This window comes from Chelmon rostratus, chromosome 4 (genome assembly GCF_017976325.1).
Source record: "Chelmon rostratus isolate fCheRos1 chromosome 4, fCheRos1.pri, whole genome shotgun sequence".
Lineage (NCBI taxonomy): Eukaryota > Metazoa > Chordata > Actinopteri > Chaetodontiformes > Chaetodontidae > Chelmon > Chelmon rostratus.
In genome coordinates this window covers 27,167,467-27,186,725 of record NC_055661.1, presented here as the reverse complement: position 1 = coordinate 27,186,725, position 19,259 = coordinate 27,167,467, and the positions used below count along the sequence as shown (strand labels likewise).

Sequence of the window (19,259 nt, the reverse complement as noted above, 5' to 3'; positions counted from 1 at the left end):
GTGTTCCTGGTCAACCAGATTTCTAAATCCTCTTTGGGAAATCTCTGTTTACTTGGCCTTCAGTGTCTTGATGATCATTAACCAATGGGAATGTAGTGTCTTGGCTCGTGGCGTCCGTCCTGCCATAGAGACACCCAAGCCTGCATTCTATTTCCATGGCAACGGTCCGGAAGCGCGTGGTGGTCATGGCAACGTCGACTGGGATTAGCATGTTGCTATATGCTTGCAGTCCACTCCTGAAGTTTCTTGGCTAAAAAGTCCTGTGAGTGACTTTTCTCCAGCTCCAGCCTTTTCTTGAAGCCGGTGCCAGTCCAGTGCGACCTTTCTTTATTTCTTCACTCATTATTTTAATGACTAGTTCAGGTCTCTGCTTCGTTTGACTCCACATTTGAATTATCTCTGTCTGAAGTTTAGTATCTTAAATTATAGCAGGCTAGCTTCAGAGCAAGGTTTCTGTCTCATCACATGAGACCCTTAAAGGTTTGTCGTTTCTAGCTAACATTTTATTGTTAACGCTGGACCAGTTTTGCAATGAGTTCTCAACGGGAGCAAGGTGCACACTCACCCAGACTGGAGGCTGTGATTCAGGTTGGTAACTTAGCAGCAGCTCACTGTGTTAGTTAGCCATATTCTAACAAGCTATTTGTTTTTTTTTTTCACGGAAGACACTTTGACATGTCACAGCAGGAAAAGCTAATGTGTAAATAATGAAACCAAACATGATGGCTGAATTCCTTTTAGTTGCTTCAGTTTCAGGCTCCTGGTATTGTGCATACTGACATACTCAATGTCATGGCTTTCTGTGTGACACTTGAATAGGACGGAGCCATTGTTATTTTTATCAGTAACACCTGTAACACCTCCTTTGACAAGTCAAAATATCTGCTGGGAAAAAGGCCCTTTGAAAGGCAGTGGTGGAGGAAATGCTCAGATCTTTAAGTACAAGTATCAATAAACAGTGTAGAAATAATGTTACAAGTCAAATGCGTTCATAAATTTCATAAAAGTACAACATTGTTAGCATCAAAATATACTTTAAGTACGAAAAATAAATATACTCATTGTACAGAATGTATGTACAACTGTATTATAATTATTGATGAAATAATGTAAACATGATTTTAATGTTGCAGCTGTTAAAGGTGGAACTAAACTGAACTAGTTCATGTACTGCTGGGTAGTTTAATCTATTATAAATACATCATAATGTATTTGTTGATTGTTTTTTTATTAATGATTGCAATGTGCAAAGCAGCCAGCATCTAAAGATTTTAAATAAAGTATAAATAAAGTCTTGTGGAGTAAAAAATCCAATATATTCTATTGACTTTAGATTATTTTCCCTTTTAGACTTTAGATTTTAGTATCCCAGGAGGGGATTTGTTATTTGTTTTTTGCAGCCAGTTCAACATAGAAACAGGTATAGACACAGTAGCAAAAAGATGAAGACAATAGAGTCCCTAAATGCCTGTACATTCATACATCCCAGTGCACAACATTGTCAGCAAGATTTGTTCAATTCCGCAATGGCAGATGGGACAAAACTCCTGCTAAAACAAGCTCTTCTTCATTTTATGGTTCTGTATCTCAGTCCCGATGGCAGTCATGTGAAGTGTTGATTGAGGGGTGGTCAGTGTCATTTGCTGTTCTAAGTGCCTTGCGTGTGATGGCTCTGTGGTTCATGTAGGAGAGACTGGGTGTGGAAAGGCTGATGATTTTAGAGGCAGGATATGTGATGCCAGTGATTTTGTTTTTGTTTGGGATGGTCAACATGCTGAAGAAGCAGGGGGAACAGTACAGCAAGATGGGTTGAATTATGCATTTGCAAAGCAACAACAGGAAGTGGGGGCAACAGACAGTACTCTGAGGTCACAGATAAGATGCAGTCTTTGCCTGTGAAATGCAGAGTACACAAAGAAAATAGCAGAAAACGGAATTACTCAAGTAAAGTACAAATACCTCTAATTGCACCAAAGTACGGTGATATGTACTTAGTTACTTTCAACTTGCATGTGTTGAAACTCAGAAACACCGTGGAAAAAGTATTAAACAGTGCTATTTGAATAAATTACCCTAATGGATAAGTTAGGATTTCAGTGCATTTTGTTCTCTAGTGGTTGAAAGTAACTAAGTGCATTTACTCCAGTAGTATCTGTAGGTACGTTATAGTGCATATTTTACTCTGCTACATTTAGCTTTGCCATAGTTACTTTACAGATCATAGATTTTCATACAAAACATATCAAATATTAAACACTGTTATAGATAAAAATGCCTCAAACTATATAATGTAGTTAAATTATCTACAATCTGTTCTGCTTAATAAGTGCTGTTGAGTAAGTACATTTCTTTACTTCTCTGTGTTTTTACCTGAGTTAAATTTTGAATGTGGTATTACTACTTTTAAGTAAAACTGCTTCCTCCACCACTGTTGTCCTCATAGTCTAACCTTAATGAGTTGGACCTTTTCTGCTCAGTTATGTGATGTGTTGGGCTGACTGGTATGATTGTAGAAGTTGGAGGAGTCCCTGCTTCACTCTGATGGCAGCTCGGGAGAGAGGACTCTGACACTTAGAGGTGATGGACAGGAGTCCGGTGTTACGCCTACGCCTGTCTCCACCCGCATCCGCCAGATCATCACCTGCAACCTGGCAGAGCAGCCAGCTGGTAGGGAAGAGAGCTTTAATTGAAATTCATGGACAAAAACACTGAACACGATAAGTACAAAAATAAATCTGTCTTGCTAGATATCAGTTATCATTATACCCCATGGGGTGAGATTGATGCTTGTGTATGCATGATCTGTTTCCTAATCTCAGGTGAGAGCTCACAGGTCAGTGAGCTGGAGGAGAGCGGGGCCCTGAGGGAGCAGCTGTCTCCCGGCCAAATGGACCGTGACCAGCTGCAAGTCAAACACGCCAGTCTCACAGACAGGGTAGGAGTGACACAGGGCAGCAGCACATTCTCAGGTCAAGGTCAACCTGTTATTACTTACATTTTTAGTATCCTAAAGTATTAGTACTAGGAGTATTAGTACTCCTGGTGTACAAGATAGAATGTTTGTTCCAAATGGGATGCACAGGTGATATCATCTATGGAAGTACATCTGTTACACATTATCTTATACTTATTCTTGATTTGAACAGCAGTACAAAGGAAGCAGCCTTCTCCAGAACATCATAATCATGTTAGTGTCAACATGTGTAACCACAGTGCACCTCATCAAACAGCATCTCTACATACTTTTTCTACAGAAAGTGTTTGCCATTTCCCAAACTAGCTAGGAGACCTTACTGTGACTGCATCGGCAGGACATTGTTTATAATGTCAGATGTTAATGCAGCTCTTACAGGAGTTGGAGTATGTAATGCTGCCGATGGTAAATTTGTGCAGTTTTGTTTGGAGATGAGATCAAGAGGGTCAGCCACACTAGAGCATTGACAGCAAAAAGCTTCATGCGTTTGAAATGGAATATGGTTACAGTAAACATCAGTGTACCGCCGCCCTTTCCAGCAGGGAAAGCCTTTTGGGGCTGAACAAACAAACAGTGTGGAAAGGCTGAAGCAGCTTTGCATGTACTGTCGTGAAAATTAAGTTGGAAAAAGTGTGGTATATAGTACATATACAGACTCATGACTGAATTAATTTAACTTGGCACAAACATATTTTATGTCATACATTTTTCTTTAACTCACTGCTGTCGCATTACAGTTCACATATTTTAGTAAGTACTCTATGAGCAACCATTGTGCTTGTGTGTGTGTGTGGGTGAGTGTTGATGCATGTGCTTGTGTGTATGTGTTTGTATGGGTAAATAAGAGAGGGGAGGGTGGTTCATGAAGGGTTTCCTTGTGGTCTGTTCAGGTAGACCCAGACCCCCTGTGCTCTCGAGGACCAGCGTCTCCCTTCATAGCCCCCCAAAGTTGCCCCTTCATGTAGCGGCTGCTGTTTTTGGGGGAAAATTGTGAAGGTCGCTGGCCTCCTCCCTGGAGACTGCCAAAGAAAAAGCTCATTTTTCATGGTGCACAAAGCAGCCATTTGTGATAACACTGCCCTCGTTCTGCTGCTTAAATCTAATGAATTCCCACTGCTTGCCTTACTCTTGGAACTTATTTTAAAACCAAGGCTATAAATATAACTTAATTAGCTTGGCAGATATATATAGCAGATTTATTTTGTTGATATTTTTAGATGTGTGAAAAGGCACTAAACAGAAAAAAAAACATGCAGCGTGTTGCTGACATTTGATGCTCACACGACTGAGGGGTTAACGTGAGACAAACCTTTTTTCCACAAAGATCACAGAAGTTATAACTGTTAACACAGCTAAATGTTTTATCCAGTAGCATCTCACAAGTCAAGAGGTTCATTACAAGACTCCTGTTGTGACTTGTCTCATCCGGTGAAAGGCTTGGGTGTGATGTGATGTTAATGCAGTGTGCAAATCAGTGCCCTAGAGCCAAATATACTGCCTTTGCTGTGGCATCCATGTGGAGCTAATGTTTAGGCCAACAGTCTTATCTGCATAAAAGCTTTCTCCCTCAAAATTTACTGCCAGAGGGGTCATATTACACACGGATAGCACTGTACTGCAAATGTATGTCTGCCATTAAATCTCAAGAGTAAGGTTTGGCATTATTTCAATGCATGCACTTGTTCATTGGCTTTCGGTGGTATCATGCAATGGTGATATGAAATCTGGTTGTTTGATAATTCTGAGGAAATTGTAAATACGTATAATTCTTATAGTTTTTGCTTTACATGTAAAGAGATTTAGCTGGTGGAGTGCACAGCAGTGAAACACAGTTTGTTGCAATGAAGATTCATCAGAAACATGTTATATATTATTATAAGCAGCAGTTAGCCATGTCCTATTACATCCATTATGTTTGTCAGCCTTGAAATACCAACTTACTTTTATGATATATTTTGTTGAAAAGCAGATTTTAGGACAACATTTGTCATAGTTGCCCTAAACTTGAGCTTACTTCCCTGGATAGTTGGGATGGAGTATTGAAATATAAATTTGTCTTAATAATTCGGCCATAATTCTACACTTTGCATTCCTCCAAGGACAAATATAGAAGGCCAGCACCAGTGTGGTGTCCCTGGATCAGTGTTTGGTTGCATTTGTTGCTGAAAAGGACAAAATGCCCCAGATATCAGGTACCAGGTATCAGCCTACCCACACAGTAACAGCCATCCTTAGTTGGCAGCTCACAGCTGGAGTATGCCCTCCTGTCACTTCCAAGGGTCAAACCACCACCTCTCAACTGCTTACAGACCAACATATCAGGCTGATACAATGTGACCAGTCATTTTTCATTTGATGTCAAATGGCACTGGATGTACCAAGCCAAAGACACACCTTAAAGCCAGCAGCAGGAAGATGTCAGTCTCTCTATGGTCTTTTTCCTGTTTTATTACCAATTTGTTGTTGCTCAGTGATTTTCAGATTTCACAGTGGAGTCTTTGCAGGTTGCTGATAGCAGGACCCCAGGAAGACATCTTCTTCACTTCTTCACAAACTTGATATAACATGTTGATTAGTGAGCTTTACAGGTGCTGCTGGTGATTTTTTTTTTACTTTGGGCAAACTTTCCAGTCTTTGTGCTAAGCTAACAGACTGTTGGTGGTGGCTTCATACCATTTTTTTACTGTACAGACAATTTTCTCATCTATTCTTGGCATGAGAGTGAATGAATTCTTCCCCAAATGTTAAAAGAATAGTAGATTCTTTTAAAGCAACAAGCTTTTGACATGTGTTCTTGGAAGATGATATAATGCCCTAAACTACCTACTACACTACCAAAAGTTTCTTTCTGACAAACATCAGATGCTCATAGTGTCAGAATGTCAGCTGAAGCAGGCCCATCACTGAATGAGGAACATATGTAGTCATCCCATATCCCCATTTTTTCCCAGCTTTCCTTAAGTCTCTTTGACCTGACAGAGGACCATTAACGCAATACCGGTGAAGTCACACCAGGACTCTGAAAGCCTTCCTCTGTGTCTCTGTTAAGTCACTCAGCGTGATCACGGATGACCCCAGAAAATTGCACCTGAACCAGGATAAACCTTGACCCAGTTTGTGGGTTGGATGGCCTCAGGAGGTTGGAGAACATGTTGGGGTGAATTCTGAACCCTCTGTGTTGCTTTTGGAGCCCTGCCAGTGTGCATTTTCTCAGACATAGACTCTATACCCTACTGCCTGAACACTTAGTGAGTGGCTGCACAATACTGCAGTGTGGAAGTCAGTTGGATAAAGATAAACTGGTGCTGAATGATTTCTGACACCAACTGCCATTTGCCAGTGCCCCCTGAAATCTTGAATCCCCTGGGTCTCTGCATAAGAACCCTGTCAGACCTAGTTGGAGCAGATAAAGTCTGTTTTAGGGATTGTGTTACTGTCCCCTTTCACCCTGCTACCCACCTCTGTTTCGAGTTTGTTTTTCCCGCTGGCACGAACCCATTCATTTAGGCTGCAGTTAGGATGGGACACTGCCAAAAAGTCAGACTCTCTCAACTATCATGAAATTGTAAAAATTAATTGCCTTCCCCGAAGGAAATACGCTTAAAAGCCCATCCCAGCTCAGAATTTTTGATGAAAGTATTCCATTAAACCTTTTCAACAGTTGACATTAGGCCACTCATGTTACCTGACTTTAAAGTCAAATATTAAAAACAGTTTTCAGTTCTTTCTCACATGTCAGGGGCGTCCTAATCAGATGTGAAGTTCAGAACTGACTGAATAGGTGTGTGTGTGTTTTGTACACTATTGTCCTTGTGGGTGGGTGGGGGTTGTGGAGGGGGGTGCATTGTGTTAAGTGCTGCAAGGCCAACCACATGCTTGTGAGCACACAGCATGTATTATTAGGTTGGCTGTATTTACACGGATCACTTGTATCCCTGTGTGCCACCGCAGCAGCTGTCCCCCTAACCAAAAAGTTCACTCCTTGGTAACTCACTCACAGCAGCTCCCCCTCCTCACTTCCATTCCCCCCGTTTGTTATCCCACATTGTGTAATTACTGTCAGTGATGATACATAAACAGCTTTCACAATCAGCTGGGGCTCTTTCACAGAGTCAGCACTCAGGGGGTAATGTGAGGGGAAAGGGGAACGGGTATGTTGTTGAAGTAGGATAGTAAGTTTTTTGGGCAGCTTGGGGGCGATGGACATCCGCTCCAGCTGTGTTTAGGAATCTGACAGATAGTGCACTCCATTAATTCCCTTTATTAAGCCTCTGGGCCCTGGCCAAGCCAGGGAAAACGACTGCAGCTGTAACCCTTCACATGCTGGCTGGACTGTGCAAGATTTTGCCCTGAGTGAGCCGGGGCTTGAGAGACAGAGAACTGAGGATGTGGACTAGTTGCTGGATTTGCCTGGAAATGTATCTCTGTATAGATAAACAGGTTTGGATCCATAATGCCAGTGTTATACAGTAAAAGAGGAGAGAAATGACTTGAAAAATGCACAACAAATTTCAAGACGTTTTAACTAGGTTAAACTAAGATAAACTGGTCGGTTATCAAATCTCCAAATGCTGTGACATTAGGTCAGTGAGAGAGTATTGCAATCATAACTGTGTAACTCAAATGGATTGGATTCTGATCTACCACATGAGCAAGGCAGCAAGTTTTGGCCCAAACACCAAAGCCTTCACAAGGGCCTTGAAAATGATTCTCTTGTTGCTTGTTGGCAGATGAATCAAAGCAGGACTATCCCTTGATGTTGTTTGAAATATTTATCAAAAGAGACAATACGAGGAGTGGCACAAATCATAAATATCAAGAAATATAAAAAGCTAATTCAAAGCACATTTTAAGAGGCTGAAAAGTCTTTTACTTTGGAAACATAAGCAGAGCTCAAGAAACAGATACTTGGGAATGAAAAAAAGACAAGCAACCATAGCAACCATATGGAGGCATAAAACATACCATGACAAAAAGTCTGTTTCTGTATAAATTGCATCTTGAGCATTATTGCAAAATGGCAGTCGATGACCTCAAAGAGTCAGGCTACATTGGGATTAGGCTCAGCCCACTTTAGGGGGCCGCGGAGGCTGCTCGAGAGTGATTGTACTGCGAGGCAGATCGTAAATAGCGAGGGTGTTCGGTGAGCACACTTCTGGGCCCCCAGTAAGCCCTGTAAGCCCCTGAGTTAGGGCAGATGGAGGACTGGGATTACTCGCTTCTCTCTTTTGCCTTTTTACAATCACCAATGGATGGGTGTGTTGTAAAGAACAATGAGTTCAAGCTCACTTGGAGATGAGGGTGATGAGATTAAATGATGCAAGCAGAGCAAGGGAGTGCATGGTGGTGCTGGGGAGTTTAGTGAAGGTGGGGGTCCCCACAACAGACCGTTATGGCGCCCTCTTGGGACCTTCCTGCACGGAGCATGGCTAATCCAGAGCAGCCCCCGGCCTCCTGCTTTACAGCTGCCGGGGGAGAAACAATAAAAAAAACGTCCCCTCCATCGTGTGTGGAGCAGGGGCGAGGCCCTGGCAAGAAGCCGACACACTGCAGCTATGTACGAAAAAGTGTAAACAACCCTCCTCGTCCGGGCAGGGCAGGGACCTGCAGGAGTTGCCAGAGACACCTGGTCACTGAGTGCACAGCGAAGGTAGAGAGGGTGTAGCCTACAGCACTGACAGTTGTTGATGGAACTGAACTGCACATAGTGTACATACAGGAAGATTGCCCACACTCTATACAGTAGAAATAAATTGACAACATCTGTGTAATTTGCTTGACCTTGCAGCTCTGGGGAGGTACGTGTGTCCCTGAAATCAGTGTTTTCTGATGATTTCTTTCATGTAAAAAAGACTAAAGAATTCAGAAAATACAAAAATGCTCTGTTCCCAGCCAGAGTTTGTGATGTGACATTACCCTTACTGATGATTTGTAGTTTCACTGTGGCTATCATTTGTGGTAATTTGATTTACTGAATTCAGTGTTACTCAGCAAAATGCATTGTGTGTATCCTTGAGGTCTGACAAACACGTCGAATGTATTTTCTTCCACATGAAACATTTACAAAGCCAGTAATGAAATGATTTTAAATGCTGGATTGTTTACTAGCTAGTACTCTTCAACGTTGTCTTTGTTGGTGCATTGCTACAACTCGCTGTGTGTTCTCACCAGCAACCGTAGATCACCGCAGAAGCGGTGACAATACACAAAAAAAGGGACTCACTCATAAAAATATTGCTGCATAGTGCTGCCAGTAGTCAAAACCTCCACAGGGTACCTCAAAGTACAAAATAAACTAAAGAGACATGGACCTTTATCTATGCTCATTTTTGCACCAGCAAATTCAGCCATGGTGTTAACTATGCTCCCTCTGGAGCAGGAAAGTATGTGGAGATAACCAAGCCCTTTCTACTTATGAGTGTCTTATGATGAGGGTGACTTCAGTTAAGTTTTGGATTTAGTGTGTTTTTATGAGTTACATTGGCGTAGTACAGTATGGTCTCAGTTGTACAGTGGTCCCTTTCCCCAAAGTAACAGCATTAGACCCTCTATAAGGCTCCAAATGTAGATTGTGCTCATGTGCTGCAGTAAACCTTTTGTGCTAAAGCCATGTATTCAAGGTGTATTTATAAAGTACATGCTTGTTAGTAAGTCAGTGTTATTGCTATAGTTGTGCCAAAATACTTGAAAAGATGCATAATCACTAATGCTTCACACACAGCTGTTTCCAGGAGTCCCTTTAAACACAGCTGCTGCAGTTTTGTGTGTTTCAAACACTCCGCCCATGTTGTTCCTCCTTTCTCAGTCCCTAAAGCTGTCACCTCAACAACGGGCAGTAAAAGAAGCTTTTGTGCTCGCCGGGTCCTCGGAGAAAACACCAAAAGCACAGAGCCAACTGCATGATGGCCGTTAGGGTAGTTTGTAGTATAAAATTCTGAAAAGGGCATTTGAAAATGTGTTAATAATGGTGGCAAAGTGGCTGAGTTCAGTGTTGAACAGTGAGACTATTGTCTTGGCTCTCTTGGAGCCTGCTGGAGAGATTAAGCACCCAGAGAAGAGATGAGGTACAGAAGAGAGGTGGGAGGGAGTGGGTCGCAGGGTTGATTTGAAGGGCTTGGATGGTGGTTTGGAGTGTGTTGCAGGGAGGGGGCTCCCTCGCTCTCGCTCTCTTCCTCTCTTTTTAAATGAGAAGTCGGCAAGGGCAGCTGGAGGCACGCAGTGCGTTGTAGTGCTCTGGGGCCATGTGGTTTGTATTAGTGAGGACAGGGTGTCTGGCACCAGGATAGAGAGTGGGTGGTGCAGAGGGAGTTTAGGTTGTGTGAGGTTGAGAGGTTACAGGACATTTGGATTTCAGAGAGGATATGAGATTCTACAAGAGAAAGACCAGTACATGTATACATCTTTGTCTTTTGACAGAGGTTTGACAAATACAGCCATCGTGCATAAACACCAATGAACAGAAATACTGTATCACAGTATACTGTACTGTCCAACCCTCGTGCTGAATTAATACAGATGGTCTCTAGACCATTCAGTCAATCAAATGTTGACCATAACATGGTTTCTGTTCTTGTGGTGAACACACTCTGCACATTAAATCTCAACAGTACTGATATCATTGAATCATGTGATGATAGCAATTACCAATCAAGAGTGCTGTATTTTAAGATGTTCTTTTTGGCACGAACATGCATTCATAGAATACCTCAAAAATGCATTGAAAGCTCCCATGCATTAACTCTCATTCTCTCACAAACACAACCCACAGTGAACTTTTGAAAACTGCTAAATGACTCAAGTCTTTTAGTCCAACCATTAATCATTGGTACATCCAGGTAAGCAGAGTGAGATAGACTAAGTGACCAGTTTAAGGTATCTATGTAATGTAATGCAAGCCAACACATTTGGTGTGCGATAAATCCTTAAGACTGGTGCAATGTACATACAGTTCAGTATAATTAAAAAATGACCATACCAAACGACACACTGTCAGTAAAACAGAATTCAATAAGCTTTGTGAGGTTTGGTGCAGGGCTATTACAATAGATCGCATTAGACTTTACAATGTAAAGAGTGCCTGTCCACTTTGTATTTTAATGTGCAGAATGACGTCACATTGTCAAACTTGCTTGTTTGTTGCTTTTCCATCCAGCTCGATCAGATGCTGATGCTGCAGTCGGCAGTGGACTCAGACCAGGACAGGGTATCACCAGGATCCCTGCAATTGCAGAACAAGGAGAGAGCTTATAGGCAAAAACTGCAGGTCTACCAGGAGGCCCAGCAGAGACAAGCTCAACTTGTTCAGAAGCTTCAGACCAAGGTGACTAGAAATAGACAACATTTTTTTGTATATGTTACCTGAAAAAGATAAAGTTCCTTTGATGTAACTATGCACCTTATTGTTGTTTTCTATGAGGTTCTTCAGTACAAGAAGAGATGTGGCGAACTTGAAGGGCAGGTGCTGGAGAAGACCTCAGAGTCTGAGAAGATGAGATTGTTGGTACGTCTACACTTCAGGAATCAGTGTTGCATTAAACCGTCATTCAGCTCCTTTCTAGTTTTTGCTGCATTAAGTTTTTCACATAGATGTGTAATCCAATAGATCAATTTTTTCTCCTGACAAAGACAAGGACAAGGCAGGGGGGTAAAATGAATCTTTCATCATTATCACCATATCAATACACTATGCTATGTGTTCGTTGAACATGTTATTATTCATGAGGACTATGAACCATTATGATATGTATGATTTGTTTGAATCCAGTCGTTTATGCAAGCAATGAAAGGCATTCTAACCACCAGTAAAGGAGTCATGCAGAACTGAAAAGTAAAACATGGTCACTTCATGTCATGAATGAGATTTGTGCTTTTATTTAAATATATTTAATTGATCCAAATATTATTCTTGGCTGAGTAGCCTCCGCAGAGAATTTGGATTAGCAGATTTACACTGTAATTATGCTGCTTTATAAATATTAGGTAACTGCTAACTTCCTACTGCTAGCATATACTGAGGTGTTATCAGGATGCCAGTAGTGGTGGCGTGTGTGTGTTCAGCTGCAGGCCCACCTGGACTCAGCCCAGCGTCAGCAGCGGGCAGAGCAGGATCTCAACATGGCTGTCCAGAATAAGTCTGCTCAGCTGGAGGAGGAGCAGAAGAGGTGAGTGATGGACACCATGCAGTGCAGGCAGACAGGGTACCCAGCTAATAGAGAAAAATGTACGGCTTCTGTATGCGTAAGTAATGCATATGGAGTTTTAGAAAAAGTACAAAGTTTGGAATCTAGAAATCAGACAGCCGACAGCAGCAGGGAGTCGCAGTTTGGATGCAGACAGTAAATTCATGGATAAGCCTGTTAAAAATTTGCTCCTGTTTTTCTTTCTCTGTTTCTTGTTGAGAAGCAGAAATCGAGCCGAAATATTTCTGTGAAATGTGTGTACCAGAGGTTTTCCCTGCTGTTCCTTGAGCTTTCCTGCTGTGTTTTTCCCTGCCTCTGCTGCAGGGAGAAGGCAGAACCTGCCCTTGGCAGATAATCTCAGCATCCAATTTGTCAGAGAAAATTAGTGGGACTTTCTTCTCCAAAGCATTTTAACGATGCTTCACATTAATTACGGGCCAACCTCTGCAGCCGAGGCCAGGTTTTAATGCCGTATGATTTATACAGTTATGGAACTTCATTTGAAATGCCTGTGGCAGAAACTTTGCCAGGACCTGCTAATTTTTACTTAAATATCACTCCCTGCAGAGTTACCAAGCTCAATCCGCTTAAGCACTTGTTAATGTAAGTGTAATGTAGAAGTTAAGTCTGTAACAATGAGTCATATGTTTCTGCTTATTATTGGAATTACCAAATCCTTTTAAACACAATATCAGCCCATACATGCAAACATGGGTTTGGCTTCCTCTCAGACAGATAACCAAACGTAGCAATGTGGCGTGTTTTACTGTAACAGGGTGTGTGTTTAGTGTGAGGATGATGTAAACATTTTTGTCAATGACTATACAAGCAAATCTGGTTGAAATTAAATCTAAGTTGACACAGACGTTATAAAACTGTCACACATGTTCACCCTCTAAGTGTGGTTGGCAAGGGTGGATCTAAAAGCTACAGATGTAAGAGTGATACAGTTTGGGTCCTATGGAAGGCTTACTGGAGGGTGTCATGACAGTTTGTCAAGGGAGAAGTGCCAAATGGTCTCTCAGCGTTATAACGCTTGTTGTTTGCAGGTGTGCCAGCCTCAGCCAAGTCAACTCTATGCTGCGGGAGCAACTGGAGCAGGCAGGCACCGTCAACCATGGGCTAACAGAGAGCTTGTGGAAGGCTCGTGAAGACATTGAGCTGTGTGATACCCGTCTGCGCAGAGAACAAGAGGTGAGAAAAATCACAAAAATGAAGCGTTTGAGTCAGAAAAACAACAGGGGAAGCTCAAGTTTACCCCTTTCTACGCAGAGATTGTGCAATTAAACTCCTGTTGAGTTCACATGGGGTAGGAATTCCATTCATAGCCAGTTTCGTCAATTCATTCTCATTCCCTGTTCGTTTCATTGCTATGATTTTTTAGTTGTTGTTTCCTGTGAAAACATTCCAACTGCTGAGGGGGAGGAAAATTTTGTGCAAACAATCTGGCGTTCGTGCTGTAAATGGGCTACATCTGTTGATTCAGGGAAATCCAATTGTTTGTATGCGTGCCAGTGTGCCAGAGTCCAGGAGTTCCAGTATTGCATCTGTTTGGGATCACAATAAAACGAGAGGTGCCATCATTTGCTGTAAGCAATCCTTGCCACCCACCCTCCCACCTCTAGTCCCCTTGTTGTCTGTTTCTCTAGACATGCGCCTCCCGGCTGAATCGCGAACAGGCTCGTGTCAGAGCACTGTGGCGCCAGGCCGCTTCCCTGCGGAGCACTTTCACCCAGCTAAGGACTCTCACTGACAGGTGAGCATGGCGCACTGCCAGAATCCCTCCAGCGACTCAGGATTCCACAAGCACCCCCACCTCCCCTCTGTCTCACACTCATGACTGCAACCACAATCCATCTCTCTCAGCCAAGGATCAAAGTGGAACAGGTCAACAGGGTCGCCAGTCTCCCTACTCATTGTTTCCTCACGGGAGGACTGATGGCTTAAGGTGTCTAGTCTCACTGCTGAAATCATCCATCAGGGCAAAGTTTGAGCCCCATCAGACATCTATCACGATGAACCACTATGAGCACTGTTGAAGAGTAATTTGCTTTAATAATGATTGCTGTGATCATGTCAGAGGCTGTGCTGTAACTTAAACTGACGACACTTCAAAGTGATCCCTGATCTCAGAGCTTGTCCACTACAGGCATCAATCTTTTTTCAGATGCAGACATAAATTTTTTTTAATTAGACTAATGGCTGACAACTGTATGAAGGAAAACAGTATGTCACATTTCATATATTACGATACATTCTGTAAGTCTTGATTTACATGATTCTGTTCAACAGGACTCTTTCTGATATGCGCGGGGAGTGTGTCGCTGCCAGCCGGCAGCTGCATGCTGCCTGCATGAACTTAGAGGCCAAAGTAAGACAGGAGAGCACCTCTAGTGGTGTGGAGACGTCGGCACTGGAGAGGCAACTGAAGGACAAGTTGAAAGAGGCTATGCAGCTTCAGGGTCGCTGGGATGCAGAGAAAGTCGAACTTAACTCCAGGTAAAGTCATCTCCAAATCCGTATGGGCCTGTCTGTCATAAAGAGTTTGCCTCCTGTCTCTTGAAAATGGCAGCCAAAATGACATGTGATACAGCTTTAAACTGCATTTCGTTTAAAGGCCACTGGATTCTGGTTTCAATGATAGATACACTGAGGCAACTTAAAAAAAACCCTCAGAAATCAATACGTTTTTCCCATGATTTTGGGACTCAGTAAATACTAATAAATGGTTCACTTCTGCTCCAACCAGCCCCCAAACCTAAACCTGGGGATGACAGCACAAACCCCCCACCCATATTTTTCCACAGTCTCTGGATTGGTATAGTTATACAGAAATAAAAAAGCATCATAATATGAAATGGAAATTCTGTGCCTGAGGTGATCTGTAGTCCATTTGTTTGATCAATTACAGAAATCTCATTCTTCCCTACCCTAGATGGAACCCCAGAACTTTACAAAGGCTTTGATCATTAAAATCCTGCACATCAAGCTATGTTGCTGCTCTCGCCTGATATATAGAGACAAGTCTTTTGTAGCACCTCCTGTGCACTTCAGTCAGAGGACTGTAGGTCTGTCAGTGCCTTTGTGTTCTGGATCTTAGCAGGCTTTGATCTTATCAGAAGTCATTGTTAAAACCATGATTCTGTGCAGAGAACTTGATAGTGTTGATGGTCTAGCAGAGGAGGAGTACATGCCACTCTTGAACTTTCAGTGTCTCAAGGAACCGTGTGTGTGTGATGTGGTTCTCCATTGTCCATTTACATGCATATTGATCCACATAGAATCCTGGAGCTGACTGGCACAGTGAAGCACCTCCGCAGCCAGAACAGTGAGAAGGATGCCAGCCTCAACACCATGCAGATCAGTCTGGACAGGATGGTGAGACCTTGGGAATCATGGCTGGAAGGTGGCAGATAGGGGGCTTATTCGCATGTAGTCTAGACCTCAGGCTTGATAAACTCCACAACTTCCTTGTCTAGAGGGCTGCTGTCTGGGGAATGTCAGACTTGCTCTGTGTGTGCTGCTTATCTGACCTTAATGGTTTCCTGCTCAGGAGACTCGGAGAACAGAGGATAAAGCAGAGATGGAGGTTCTCCACACAGAGGTCCAAGCTCTCCAAAAGATTTTGTTCCATGTTCACCAGGTTAGAACAAAACAAATGCACTATGCTAGATCATGCTTTAGGCTAGCACATTAAAAGATTAATGTTTTTTCCATTCTCCCTCATTTTATCTGCCACATCCAGCTGGTCGGAGGTGAGGGTGATAGCAGCAGCTCTGAAAACGTATCTTCCTCACCTCTTCATGGCTGGTCTCCTCTGAGGAATACAACCCTGATGGCTGTGCAGAGTGCTCTCTCCAAGCACCAGAAACAAACACAGGTCCAACAAAAGTGACTGGTCTTTGCTGCTCTTTACTAATTGTGGATGTTTTAGAAAGAGAGAGAGTAGGCCCTGCTCAAGGTGTCCCAAAAGAAATATGAAAGGTCACAAAATGTGTAGATATTTCAAAATATATTCCGACCTTTCTCTGTGAAGTACTGTATTCTTTCACCTATTCATGCATGTAACAGTCCTACAAATTAGACAATCCAGGAAGAAAAAAAATGTTCTGTGGTGAAACTGCTCATGTACACACAAAGATCATAACCTGTAATGAGGGCTCACAAGTCGATATAGCTTAATTTTAACAGGCCAGATGTCAAAAATGTTAGAAACCACTGTTTTAGAGAGGTAATATGTTTAATACATTGTAGTCACATTTCACACTGCAAACACTGCACCGCATGCAAACCACAGGACCTGCGTGGGCGTCTGGATGCCGCCATGGAGCAAGTGGGCACACTGCGTGATCACCTGCAGGAGAGGGACGCTGAGAGGAGAGAGCTGGAGCAGAAGATCCAGGAAGTAAGGAGGGAAAGTCAGGAGGCTAAAAATGCTCTGGAGGAAAGCCTGAGAGACAGCAACAGATATCGCTGCTCACTGGAGCTCATCTCCAGGTACTCCCTGATCCACCAGTTATTATCCTTTTTCTGGACTGTGTTGAGGCTTCAGGAAGCAGACGAAAAGTAGTTTAGCTGTGCTTTCTGTGTCATATTTTCTTGACTTTTTTTGTTATTTGTGAAATAAATGAATGAATGAAATAAATGTTGTTTATGGAAAAATTTAAATGTTATAATGATTGTGATGATGATGACAAATAATATAGGTTGGTTTTATGTTTAATTAAGCAGATAATTTTCACTCTCATTATCGGAACATATTTAAACTTACTGAAACCTCTTCAGAAACAACATTTGTACAACTTTGCACAAGCAGTCAAGAAGAAAGTGTTCTTATAATGATGTTGATGATCATTGTGCAACATCTGACCTTAGCATACTCTCTCTTTCTCTCTTTTCGTCTGCCTCTCTCTACCTCGGCGTCTCACAGTGAGAAGGGAAGCCTGGAGAAGCTGCTGTCAGGGCTGCAGCAGGAGGTGGACTCCCAGCATGCTGAGCTGGAGGTACTGCGAGGCTCATCGCTGGAGCTCCAGAGACAGCGGGACCTCTTGAGGGAGCAGAGGGAGGATCTGGAGATGCAGCTGGCACGCCAGCGCACGGAGGCCCAAAGAGGGTACAGCATGAGCAAGGAAGAATGACCGTTACACAACACACACCCCGTCACCCATGATTGTTTTCAAGCTCAGTTTGTTTAGAGTTCAGATCAGGAACACATGTCATTCTCCAGCCGGCAATGCACCCAGATGACATTTGGATGAAAATGTAAATGATTTACATTGCATTACTGCACTCATGCAAGGAGAAAACTTTTTTCTTCCTCTTTTTGAGGGCTTCTTTTGCTTCAAAAAATTTGATTAGCTAAGAATTGGAGCAGGACATGCGATATGGCAAAAAAAGTAACTCCCTCAGTGTTCTGGCCTTTGGCACCAACATTTCTCCATGTTTCAAAGTGGAGATGGATTACTGTTAAGGGATTTTGTTTATATAAATAATCTGCGTGTGTGTGAGACAAAGAAACAGTGTGAGAGAGTCATTTTGTGTTTCAGTGAGAGGAGCCTGGAGGAGCTTGAAGGAAAGCACTCAGATCTTCGTAGGGAGCTTGTGACAGTCAAGGAGGCTCTGGGTCAAATCACCCTGCAGAAGGAGGTGTTGGAGGATGATAAGGCCAGCCTCGCTCTGGCTCTCAGCAAGGTACACTGCTTTGTTCTTGCACCAGGCAGTCTGATCCACATTACTAGATTCTCCCTGAGGTTTCAAATCCTTCAATGTTCATGACTGTACTCCGCAGATGGAGTCACAGAGTGCCACACATGAGTTAGCCCTCAACAAACTGCAGAATCAGGAGGCTGCCCTAAAAGATTCACTGGCCAAAATGGCTGCCCTCAGCGAAGGCCTAGCCAAAGACAAGGTGGAACTCAATCGCATTCTGCTGCAGGTCAGTAGCCATGCACTTTCCCTATAACCTTGGTGAAAGGCAGAAGAAGTTGAACAGAACAGAAGTCAAATATTTTTGCTTCCCTTCCAGACAGAAGGTGAGAAGGCAGAGCTCGGTGAACGTAGACGAGAAGCTGAAGTGGAGCGGGTAGCAGCCAGGGAGGAGACAGCGCGGGTGCAACAGGAGATGATGGATCTGCTCGCTGAGAAACAAGCCCTGGAGAGCTCCCACAGCGACTTGCAGGATCTCTGCCAGAAGCTAGAAACAGAGCTGAGCCTGCTGCAGAAGGAGAACGCTCAGGCCCTGGAGCAGCACTCCCAGGTCAGAGACCCCCGGCCACTCACACACTTCAGCCTCCATCCTCCCAGCTCCCACCACCTGGGAGAACTATGTTGATGTTATTAATGGCTTTCAGCAGGTTTGTGGAGCTTGTTGTCACATTAAAATGTATTGGAGGTACTGAACACATCTGCCAGGGTTTTTCTTTCAGATGGGCTATGGAGAGCAGTCTGAGCCCCATTCTGAGTTTTATGAGTGACTTGGGACATAACAAGCTGGGAATCTTAATGAACAAATGTGAACTGGAAAAGATAAATAGATAGACATATAATATCCGGTGGGGGTTGAAAGACCCAATAAATTAACACCTAAAGTATTCCCATCCCTCCCTCAGCAGATCCAGATCTCCCTGTTTCGTTCCCTAAAGAATGAAAGGAATCTTCTTGTGTTTTGTTATCTGTTCTGAATGTGAAACTGGGATATCCGTGTTGATCTCAGCTAGAATATAACAAACCTAAACAATTTGACAAATTCCATCCAAACATTTTTAGATAGCTTATCAGTAAAAATAAATCAACCGTGTATAAAACAAGCCCTTGAGTGGCCTCCATCGCGCTAAGCTCGTGTTTTATCCCCTTATTGGGTTCCACTCACATCCATAACGTTGGTGTAATTCATCCACTTTAATATTTACCTAAGGAGAGGCTGAAAGACATCATGTGCTAATATTTAGTTAGTGTGAGTTCATTTTAGTTTGGTTCAAAATCAAATTACAGTGATTGTTGCCTTTCAAACAATCCGTTGCAGTGAAATATTAGAAGTTGCAGGGGCCCATTATAGACCCAACCATTGTGTGATGGTGTGTTAGTAACTGACCCTAAGGGCACAATAT

General features: G+C 42.9%; 1 protein-coding gene across 1 annotated transcript in view; it reads left to right on the top strand.

Annotated features, from left to right (window-relative positions):
* The first annotated feature begins 531 nt into the window (after positions 1 to 531).
* The window catches only part of crocc2 (ciliary rootlet coiled-coil, rootletin family member 2), a 31,804-nt gene continuing 13,076 nt past the window's right edge, over positions 532 to 19,259 (top strand). Inside the window, exons 1-17 of the mRNA XM_041936038.1 lie at positions 532 to 588; positions 2,514 to 2,667; positions 2,820 to 2,935; positions 11,127 to 11,294; positions 11,391 to 11,474; positions 12,032 to 12,135; positions 13,203 to 13,347; positions 13,803 to 13,909; positions 14,446 to 14,652; positions 15,435 to 15,531; positions 15,707 to 15,796; positions 15,899 to 16,033; positions 16,451 to 16,650; positions 17,084 to 17,266; positions 17,700 to 17,844; positions 17,942 to 18,088; positions 18,179 to 18,409. Of these exons, the coding sequence (XP_041791972.1) occupies positions 532 to 588; positions 2,514 to 2,667; positions 2,820 to 2,935; positions 11,127 to 11,294; positions 11,391 to 11,474; positions 12,032 to 12,135; positions 13,203 to 13,347; positions 13,803 to 13,909; positions 14,446 to 14,652; positions 15,435 to 15,531; positions 15,707 to 15,796; positions 15,899 to 16,033; positions 16,451 to 16,650; positions 17,084 to 17,266; positions 17,700 to 17,844; positions 17,942 to 18,088; positions 18,179 to 18,409 (2,370 nt within the window). The remainder of the gene's footprint in view (positions 589 to 2,513; positions 2,668 to 2,819; positions 2,936 to 11,126; positions 11,295 to 11,390; positions 11,475 to 12,031; positions 12,136 to 13,202; positions 13,348 to 13,802; positions 13,910 to 14,445; positions 14,653 to 15,434; positions 15,532 to 15,706; positions 15,797 to 15,898; positions 16,034 to 16,450; positions 16,651 to 17,083; positions 17,267 to 17,699; positions 17,845 to 17,941; positions 18,089 to 18,178; positions 18,410 to 19,259) is intronic.